Raw genomic sequence first — 11,296 nt, 5'->3', positions numbered from 1 at the left:
TTGATTCTCTTTGAGTGTGGGTTTGGTGAGAAGCCGAGTTGCCGCTGGGCGTTGCCGTGCTGCCGTTTGTTGGCGCAACGACCTGGCTGACTTCTTCGTTGTTGATGTAATCTTTGGCGACGTTCTGGATCTCATGCATGATCCATACCGGTCTGGTGGTGAGGTGTTTGCGAAAATCTTCGTTCATTAGCCCATTGGTCAGGCAAAGGCTTGCGACGGAATCCGTGAGTCCGTCGACCGTTAGGCATTCGTCATTGAAGCGGTCGAGGTATTTTCTTGTGGATTCTTCTTGTTTTTGCGTGACCCCTAGTAAGCTGATGGGGTGTTTGGCTTTGGTGATCCTGGTAGTGAACTGGGCCATGAACTTTCGTGTAATATGGTGGAAGCTGGCTATGGATCCGTTCGGGAGGGCGTTGAACCATTTGATCGCTGGCCCGGCGAGGGTTACCGGGAAGGCTCTGCATCGGACCGCGTCGGTCGCTCCTTCTAGGTTCATTCTGGCTCAAAAGCTGTTAGATGCTCTTGGGGATCTTTAGTTCCGTCGTACTTCATGTCGGTAGGTTTGTCGAAGCCTTTGGGGAGTTTTGCCCTTAGGATTCTTTCCGTGAAGGGTGTAGCTCCCATTATTGTATGGTCGTTTCTTGTGCGTTTAGTATTTCGTCCCTCCGATCTTCGTCGAGTAGTGTTGATAACTCAGATCTCGAGAAGCGCTACGGTATGTTTCTTGTTGTATTGCCGTTCTGGCGATTTCTCGTGTCTGTGGTTGCGTGATGAGCTGCGACCGTCTCTTCTGTCGTGTCGTCGGGTTGGCGACCTACCGCGGTGAGATCTTGATCTGGAGGTTGCATGGCTTCCGTGCTCGTTGTTGTGTTTTCCTTTATTGGTTATCTTGCCTTCGAGTTCCTGAACTCGGAGGCAGAGATCTTGGATGATCTGCGCTGCTTTGTCGCTGGCTTTCTCAGGTGTCGTCGGTCCGTGATGTCGTGATGTTCGCGTTTTGGATAGTGCTGCTATTCTCGCTTGGTTCGTGACCTCACGGTGCTCGGGGGTTGGATTAATCGGTTGGAGTCATCCTGGCTTGAGGGGGTTTCCTCCAGGACGTCCCCCATCGGTCCCAGCTGGCGTAGTCCCCACAGACGGCGCCAATGTACGAGATGTCTCAGGTACGGTTTGAAGGGTGGATCGGGAACCCGCGGACAGAGCTGGAGCCGGTCGCTTGACTGGAACAATGGGGGTGGTACCTGCAAAGACACTCCGACGCTCAAGTCAGAATGGATCTAAGAGGTAGAAGTGTGAGGAATGAATGATACCTGGGGGACTGGGTCCTCTTTTATAGGTGACGGTGAATATCTTATCTTATCTTTTTGTTAGGATAAGAGAGATATTTGGGTTAGAGCTTTGAAGGGCCGGTTTGGGCCTCCGGGTCAATGCGGGTTGTCCTCGGGTAACCGGGTATGCGAGATCCGTGGGTCGGATCCGTAACATGGTGGAAAATAGGAGAATCATCTTGCTATATTTGGTGCCGTACATAATTATAATTATAGAATTTTATCCCAATTTGCTAATAATAAAAACAGGATATCTCGTCTCTTTGAAATTAACTGACGTACGGAATCAAAAATTATAAATGGAAAAGAAAGGGAAGTTAATTTTCACATGTACAACTATTATAAAGTGAAGAATGTGCAGGTTAGTGGCTGAGAATTTATTATGCTCTTGTTTAGTGAGATAAATAGAAAAATGTAAGAAAAATAAATTTAATTGAAAAAGAAAAAATAGGAAACATTACTATATCTTGTATATAATAATTTAACATCTAATTTTGAAGAAAAAAGAGATAGAGATGTTATTGATCAAGGCGAATATTGAGGAGGATTCTAAAGCTATCATGGCACGTTTTCATGAGTGGTTTCAATCGCGATATTGCAAATGTTGTTGAACTTTACTAGTACATTTAAGATAAAGATTTGGTGAATATAGTTATAAAGGCGAAAAGGCAACAAAGAGAAAAAAGGTTGCAAGTTTCGTCCAACTCTAATTACAGGTGGGATTTTAGGAAAACTAAGTTCAGAGAGAAGAATGATTTCAACGCTTCAGATTTGAAAGAGAAGAGTGTAGACCAACAAAGGAAAAAAAACTCATCTAATTTCACATCTAACTCTTCTTCTAAGCATAGAGACATAACATGCTTTAAGCGCAGAGGATTAGGCCATTATACTTCAGATTGCCCAAATAAAAGGACAATAGTTCTAAAGAAGAAGGATGTGTTCTCAGAATTTGATGACTCATATAGGTGTGATGACATGCCACATTTTGATGATGATACGAATGATGAATATGTAATTGAGTATATTGTTAACGGAAAAGCTCTTATTATTAGGAGGATTTCAAGTCAATAATGATCTTCTAGAACAACAGGAGAATATTGTTAGCAATAGATATTTCTTTACCTACCTTGACAACAAAATCACCCCTTGCACCCTTATTTTTTAAAAAGGTATATTTGGAGCAGTTAAGAATGTGTGAGTCCACAAAACAATTTTTAAGATGTCAGAAGTCTAAAAACACAAGGGCGTAAATAGAAGAGTCTGAGAGAATAAAAGAATAAGAAAAAGAGTCATAGTTTGAGTGAAAAAGAGAGTTGTAAGGTCAAATATTCTATAAGAGTAAAAGAGAGTGACAATGATAAAAAAAAATTATTTTATGCAAAAGAAATATGAAGAGTGCTAGTTTAGAAAAAAGAGTACTTGTGTTAGTGAGGTTTAGAGAGTCATTATTACCTAACATTAAAACTTACCATAAACTACCTAGTGTCTTTAATTCACTTTTGCAGGAATTTGGAGATATCTTTCAAAATAAGATGCCATCAGATTTATTTCCATTAAAAGGAATTGAATATCAAATTGACCTTGTCGCTGGAGTGAGCATTTTCAACCGGCCAACTTATCGGACTAACCCTGAATAAAAAAAGAAGATGCAAAAACAAGTAGAGGAGCTCTTGGTAAAAGATTTTGTTGAGAAAAAACATGAGTTCTTGTGTTGTTCTAGTTCTTTTAGTGCCCAAGAAGGATGGATTATGGAGAATGTGTGTTGACTGCAGAGCTATCAACAAAACTATGGTAAAATATTGTTACCCTATTCCTAAACTTGATAATATGCTTGATGAATTGCAGGGATTTAGTATTTTTACTAAGATAGATTTAAGTAGTGATTATCATCAAATATCTGATTTAAATTAATAGGGTTAATTTTAGACTCATATATAGGGAGATTTAGCCTACTTTTAGGCTAATTTGTTAGGGGTCTATTTTAAACACTTTGTGAGATAATCTGATAAATTTTGATAAATAAAAAGTTTTGAGTTGCTTTATGCACATTTTGTCTTGTGTAATCAAGTGAAGTGAGTGATTTTCTTTGCATGTTGTATGAAAAAATTTGAAAAATCTAACTTAAGGTAATTCCTAGTGTTAAGTCATTCAATTTTCAGTCTTTGATCTAGGTTGTCAAGCACACGCTCTTTGAAAGTCTAGTAGAAAAAATTCTTCCGGTGACTTAGATTGCGAAGAACTAATTTCTTAGAGGTCTAGTAGAAAATTTTTTATCTATTTTCTATATTTTTGCTGTGTCTTTTCTTATTCGTTCATCTCTCATTCTTCTTATTTTTTCATCACCTCCTTAAGATGTCATCTTCCTAATAGCATTCAAGTCCAAAGCTAATCTCAACAACCATATCAACCTCACTAACACCAACACCGACGTGCAGTCCACCACTTATGCCATTGGCAGGGCATCTAATGCACTGCAAACAAAGTAGTCCGCCAACAAAGTGGTCTATAAGAGAACCATCCACAAGAAATTCCATCTAAGTGCGCCGTTTTCTAACCGCATAACGGCGTCTTGGCCAGAGAGCGAAAGTTCTCAGTGTTAATGCTATTTTCCAGCAGAGGTACCAGAAGAATCGAGACAAGACGACAGTCATCTTGAAATTCCTGATGGAAATGATTGTCTTTGTAGTTTCTTTGGTGTACTTCGCGGTGGCCACGAGAAGGCAAAAGAATAGTAGCAACGAAAGAGAGAACAACAAGGAAGTAGCAATTAAGTTAGGATACATGGAGTCACATGGGACATCGACAATGGAAGTAGCGGCAGGCCGACAACAATGTAGGTGGAGCAAGAAAGAGAGCTAAAGGTGAATGTGGTGGTAGAAGGAGAAGAGAGGGTTAGGGTTAGGGTTTGGGTTGAAGGTGGAGGTGAAGGTAATAGTGGGGTGAAAGATTGGACATTAGGGATGAATAGAATCAAAGTATAGATAAAAATTTTAAAATTTTTTTAAAAGTTTGGATAGTTTTATCCACTGAAATTTATTTTTCATAGATACAACATCGATTTTATTTTATTTTTTGGATAGATTTATTAATGCTTAATCTTTTAATGGTAAAAAGTTAATTATTTACTCTTTTTTTCACCCTATAAAGCAAGAGAAAACTAAAACAAATGCACAAACACAGAAATAATGTTATCTTCTTTTTTTTTTATTGTGAAACTTCTGGTAGGTGTGAAAAAAAATAACAAAATAATGGTCAAAACTCAACAATAATAACTAGTATAAGTTACATTTCACTAAATAACTTACATTTATTTAATTTTAATTTTAAATTCACTATATTTTTATTTAACTATATTTCTTAATTTCTTAATTAACTATATTTTTATTTAACTATAAATTTTATTCAATATTTACAAATTATAAAAAAAATTGTATTAATTGTAATTATTTTCATGATTATATTAGTATTATTTTTTTAATAAATACTTATAGTATATAATAATATAATAAGTATAAACTAATTAATAAATTATTAAAATTTAAAAATAATTATTATTTTAATATAAAAATAAAATATAAATATTTATAATAGAAAAAAATAATAAAATTTTATATAATTAATTAATTAATTATAATAGATCAATCGATTTAATAAGTAACCCAACAGTTAAATCAATAATCTAATGATTCAGTGTTCCAACTAAATCAATTACCGATTTGATTTTGATAACTATGCAATTTTCTAGTGATCTTAATGTTATTTTCAAATAATTCCTTTCAAAAAATATTTGATTCTTTGTATGGAACGTTGAATTTTGACAATAATATTTGATTGTTGCCATGTTTATTCTTAATCTTCACCAATAATGTTGTCCTTATTGTTGACGTCATTGAGGTAGCGTTTGGTGGAGAGATAGAGACGGAAAGACTGAGACTGAGACTGAGAGACAGAGACTAAGAGACAGAGATTGAAATAAATTTCAGTATTCTAATTGGTGCAAAATGGGAGATAGAAATTGAAAAAAAGAATGAAATTCTAATTTAATTTGTACAAAGGGTAAAATTAGAATTAATTAATTAAAATAAATGTATTTTAAGTATAAAATGTTATTAAAGTTTCAGTTTCTATCTCTAAAAATTTTAGTCCCCTATGTCCCCACTTTTTGGAGGTACTGAAATACTGAAATTTTGAGGATAGAGACAAAAATTTTAGTATTAATCTTTGAACCAACAAACATGATACTGAGTCTCAATCTCTTAGTCTTTGTCTCAATAACTCAAAACAAACGCTACTTGAAGGACAAAAACTCAATTTTTTAGTGCAAGTTGTGACTGAATTGGGCTCTTATGATTAAAACCCATATTTATAAAAGAGCTCCAAAATTATTACTAATTTCATTATCGATCTTGATCTTTTAAGTATACTTTCACCATCTTAGAGAGAACTCCAAAAAAGATTTTAAAGCAGTTTATATATATAGCTTTATCCTATAGTCCTATGGTTACAAATAATTAAACTTGCTACATATAAAACTTAAGCATGTCCCTAATCTACAAAAGCTTGAATTCAAAGAGAGAGTATATATAGGGTAATATAGGATAAATATGGAGAAATAAGATGCTAAAAATGCTCTGCACATAAAATATTAGTCATTAAATTAACAACTATATGTTTATATATATTTACACTTGTTATGTTTTATATTTTTAATATATATTTTATATTTCAATACATATTCAATATAAATAACTAACTACTAGATGATCTAAGATCTTTTATGTACATATAACATAATTGATAAAATTCACTCAATAAAAAATCAACATGAATTTTAGATATATAAATTTTTTATTTTTAGTTACTTAGGCTGTTGTATTATATGAGGAGAAGGAGCCAAATTCATAATAGTCTTGGCTTCCAAAGCTTTCTGATCCATCCATATGTCTCTTCTGATATTCCTCACCTAGTCCTTGATTCCGTGACATATTGGAATCTACAAAGCTATCTTTGAGAGATGTTACAACCTCTGTTGTTCCACTCTGCCTTGCTACCTCTTCTATTCTTCTTATGGCCTCCTTGATGTCGATTCGTTGCTCGGGGTTGCTTTCTGTGCAAGCAGCACCTACATGAAGAAGTTGGACCATTTGGCCTATTGAAATTTTGTTGTTTGCAATCTGAGGATCAAGCAACTCTGACTCCCTTCCCTCAGAAATTGCTGACGTAACCCATTCGACTACGTCGGTTCCGCCCTTCTTGTTACTAAGATATTGAGAAGGGAATTTTCCGGTGAGGATCTCGAGTATAACAACTCCAAGACAATACACGTCACTTTTATGCGAAACTTGGCCTCGTGCGGCTTCTGGAGCCTTATAAGCAAAAAGAGCTTGTGTTGCAGTGGAAGGATTAACCATTTGGCTAAATCCATAATCTACAAGCATTGGCTGGTAATCTGGTCCTAATAAAACATTGCTAGACTTGAGATTGCCATGGGGTACATTAGAAGAAGCTAGTTCTGTGTGAAGATAACGCATCCCTTCAGCAATTCCCCTTACAATCTTTAAACGTGCTGGCCAATCCAATTCAGCATGAGATGGTCCCCTGTCACCTATAAGAAATATAAAACTTAGAAATAATATTTATATACTAAGATAACCCCAACATAGGGTAGGTTTTTATCAGTCTAATTAAGGATCACTTTTAGTTACTTATTTCCTGCAATGGTTAAGTAATTTCTTTCCCTCCTCTTTTTGTCTATCGTTGTAATTATCCATGCTATCAAACACAAATTGTAATTTTCATTTTTGTGTGACTAATTTTTCTTGTACTAATTGTAAAGATATTTAAGATTTAGAATACTAACTAATAATACACGATACAAAAAATTTCTTCACATATTTATCTATCTTATTTTTCAAATCCTTGATCTAAATTATCTCTTCATCAAAATTATATATTTACTCTTGTTACAAAATTCATGTCCATAATACATTAAATTAATTGCAAACTATTTTATATAACTAACATATTCAATAGTTAAATCACAATAGAAATTATGAGCTAGGTATGAAGTGTTACCATGAAGCAAAAACAATAGACTGCTCCCGGGGACATACTCGGACATAATTAGTTTCTCATCCTTTCTGAAATGGTAAGCCAAAGGGGTCAAGATATTCAAATGTTTTAGCCTCCCAAGCCTACAAATCTCAGCATCAAAACTTTTTTTCTCCAACGCATTCATCTCCCTTGTCCTCTTCACCACCACCGCCACCCCATTAGACATCACAGCCTTATAACAAGACCCAAGCCCACCATTTCCTAGCACTTCTGCCGCCGCCTTCATCAAATCCGACAACCCGAAAACCCCCTTCTCATCATTCACAACCACAAGCTCCCCTACCCCCTTGCTTCCACCATGACAAGATCCCCTCTTACTTGATCCTTTTCTGCTAACTACCGTCGTCACAGTTGGTACTCCTTCTCTTTTCACCGGTTGACTCACCTGAACCTCCACGGACTCTCCGGCAATACTACCGCCGTTTCCAAACCTGCCAAACTCCTCATTGTCCTTATTCCTCTTCGACCGGACAATGAAGAAAATAATAAGCGCCACAAGCAACAAGCTCGTTAAGGCAAAGCCAGCAATCTGCAGTTTGTTGTTCCAGCTCCCATTCGTCACAGGCAGGGGAATAACCGTCTCTTCTGGAAGCTTCTCACATGGCTTCCCAATCTTTTTGCCACAAATACCATCATTTCCTGCGAAAGAACTCTCATCGAACTTCGAAAGAGCCTGTGGAACTTCACCTTCCAATTTGTTATATGACAAATTGAGGTCCACCAATGAAGGATTCGCAAGATTTGGTATATTTCCACTAAACTGGTTATTCTCCAGATGCAACTCAACAAGCTGAGGGATCTCGGCTAATGAGGCTGGGATTTGACCTGTGAATTCGTTGTTAGAAAGCCACAATTTCTTCAGAGACCTCATTCTCTGAAAGTAATCTGTGGGAATATTCCCAGAGAATTTGTTTCCTGACAAATACATGGCCTTCAAGAATCCTATTCTGTTGAGCTGCGGAATTGAACCTGAGAAAGAGTTGTTCACAAGGCTAATAGTTCTGAGATTCTTGAGTTCGAGCAATGTATCAACGTCTATTTCACCCAATAGTCCCATTCCTCCAAGACGAAGCCCTGAGAGTTGGTAGAGAAATCCTTAAGGACATAAAATATGAAATCGGAACAAGATTTAAATAGTTTAAATCTAAATTGATTGACTTATACACATTTTAAAAAATGGATTGACTTATTTAAAGTTATAATATTGGAAGATTTTAAGAGTTAAATCAAGGTTTTAGCGATTATGCCTGAGACTAATCCGTTAACGCAGACAACACCATCCCATTGATGGTCTTTAGAGCACGGAACAGAGTTAGCCACCCAACTACCCAATGCTTGGGCATTGGAGAATGAGTTTTTGAGGGTCAGCAAAGCCTCAGCTTCTGACATGGAAAATGTCACTGCGACGTGGATGACTACGGTGGTGAACATGTAGTAGAAGAGGAGAGTTGGCCGGAGGCCGGTTATTGCCGGAGCTACGGCCATTACTTTTTGCTGAAATTTGATGTTTCGGAACGTATTGGCTGCTATAGAACGTGGATGCGAATTTCTGTCTGGTCATTTTTTCATGCTCTATTTTTTCGTTTCTCCTTTACTCTGGTGACCCCTACATGTATGTGTGTGTAGGATTTTTCTTTTGAGAGATTACAATAGGGCCTCACAACGAAACCAAAGGAGGGTCATGGATTCTCGGGAGACAAGTTTAAAATTTTCGTTGAACAAGTCAAAGCATGTTAAGTGAAAGCTTTTATAATTTTTTTATTGGATAAATTACTACCTAATGTATCGGAAAATCATATCACTCGCTTGAAATATGTGAATCACAAAAAATCCCCCCAAAATATAGTAAGTGTTATAAAAATAACCAAACTTAAACTAAGTTGTTTTTTATAATGGTGTCTAATATTTATTCCTAGGATTTAAAAATAAAAGAATAAACTCTACTTTATTTTATTTTTATTTTTAGATAAATTAAATGAAAATTTTATAAGCATCAAAGACTCTACCATCATAATACGATAAAAGCTCACAATTATTTAATTACTTGTTGTATGATATTTTTAAAACAAATTTCAGCTAGTAAAATTTCCGGCTCAATTCACTATTGTGAATCCTAATTATCCAATTGAAAGTTAAATTCCTAAATTGCCTTTATAATCACTGTTAGTATTGGCTATTGTCAACATTTGAGAGTCTACGTCATCATTCAGAAATAAAACCCCTTTTCTCTATTGCCATTACCATTAAAGGGCTTCACTAATCGTGTGCACTTGTTCTTTATGCGATTGTTGCTGCTGTGACGACCTTTGTGGTTTCCTAGGGTTCACCTACACAAGTATGGCTCCTTCTTTCTTAGCTTCTTGTCCATGAGAGCTTTAACTTTCCAAACACAACACACGTGATTCGCGGCATTTTATTTTGATCGTTTTCTATTTGATCTTCCTCCAATATTTTTATATATTTTAATTTTAAATAAATAGTTATTTTTTATTATCAAAAATTCAAATACCGATAAAATTAATTATAAAAATTGAAATTAATCTAATGCCCATAAAAGATATTATCTGTTTGACAAAATTAGACTTTTTTTTTGCATATAAAAAAATATTTGTGTTATACAATAAAAGGGATGTTTATAAAGTATTTACACTATTATAATACCAGTACAAAATGTAACCTGCGATTAGCTTTTTTACCTTTATTTTTTTCCGTTTTTGAACAACACAAAATGTAGGTTGCGTTTTGCATTTTTTTTCCGTTTTGAAAACACAAAATGCAGGTTGTGTTTTGCTTTTTCAAATTTTTTTTCGTAAAACCTGAAAAACGCAGGTTGCATTTTTATAAAGTGTAGGCTGCGTTTTACTTAAATAAAATATTTTAATCCGAGAGTCTTACCTATAAATACCATTGTCATTTATCTCTCTTTCATACTTGTGGGTTTTTTGTGTGACAATTAGTAGTGTCAAATAATTTTTGGTGTGGTGAGGTGAGGTTGAGGCTATGGAAGGTATTGCAAATTCGCGAGTGTATTATAACAATGAGATCCTACCAAACACAAGTGAGGGAGTGACTTTTATTTGTGAATGTCCGGTTTCTTTTGCTATTCCATGCACTATCAGTTTTGCAGAGTTGAGAAATGGTCTTTGTGAGAACATACAAAGTCACATTTCAAAGAGGGTGAGCAATATTTTATACAAAAATCCTATACAAGTATTTAGTGGGCTAATACAATTTCAAATAATGTCCATCACGGACGATGCATGTATGTAGAAGATGTTCTATATTCATCAACAAGCCAGATTTCAAATGCCGATGATAGAGTTGTATGTTGAGTTTGAACAATATTTGTGGCTGGACGCAGTTAGCGAGGAGGTGAATATGGATGAACTCGGGGATATAGATTGGACAAAAGATAACAACAACAGTAAAGATGAATTCGAAACCAACTACGAAATCGATGATGAAAACTATGACGAATACGAGGTAGGCAATCCAGCGATGCAAAATGAAGCAACTGCAGTTATCAACCAGCACCCCTTAGGCATTCCATCTTTTATGCAAACTCTGGATCTCGCAGCCATGCATGCTTTGGAGTTTCTTGAGTATGCGAATATGTGTACATTATGTTTATTAATTAAAGTTACCATTACTGTTTCTTCATTTAGCCTTGACCGACTAACGGTGGTTTGCATTTGATAGGTGAAGGCAATGATGTGGCAGAAGATGGCGAGTTTAGTATCGGAATAGAATTTTGTTCTAGAGAGTCGGTGATCTCTACAATCAAAAGTCACACTATCGTTAGAGGAGTTGATTATACTGTGTATGAGTCAGACCCGCAAACATTCTATGCAAAA

General features: G+C 35.6%; 1 protein-coding gene across 1 annotated transcript; it reads right to left on the bottom strand.

Moving 5' to 3' along the window:
- Positions 1-5,958: 5,958 nt before the first annotated feature.
- On the bottom strand, positions 5,959-9,162 carry LOC112775148 (pollen receptor-like kinase 3). The gene is made up of 2 exons (XM_072228056.1): positions 7,404-9,162; positions 5,959-6,933 (listed from the first exon to the last, which is right to left on the bottom strand). The coding sequence occupies exons 1-2, from the start codon at positions 8,497-8,499 to the stop codon at positions 6,191-6,193; spliced, it is 1,839 nt and encodes a 612-aa protein (XP_072084157.1). The 5' UTR covers positions 8,500-9,162; the 3' UTR covers positions 5,959-6,190.
- Positions 9,163-11,296: the final 2,134 nt, after the last annotated feature.

This window comes from Arachis hypogaea, chromosome 19, assembly GCF_003086295.3.
Source record: "Arachis hypogaea cultivar Tifrunner chromosome 19, arahy.Tifrunner.gnm2.J5K5, whole genome shotgun sequence".
NCBI classification, from domain to species: Eukaryota; Viridiplantae; Streptophyta; class Magnoliopsida; order Fabales; family Fabaceae; genus Arachis; species Arachis hypogaea.
The sequence above is the reverse complement of the archived record's forward strand: the minus strand, read 5'-3'. Positions and strand labels throughout refer to the sequence as shown.

What these genes read in the sequence shown, in the direction of transcription:
- LOC112775148 (XM_072228056.1), bottom strand. Translation starts at nt 8,499, where the DNA reads ATGGGACTATTGGGTGAAATAGACGTTGATACATTGCTCGAACTCAAG. An exon ending in TCTATTGTTTTTGCTTCATG is followed by an intron (nt 6,934 to 7,403) that starts GTAACACTTCAT and finishes TATTTCTTATAG; the next exon opens with GTGACAGGGGACCATCTCAT.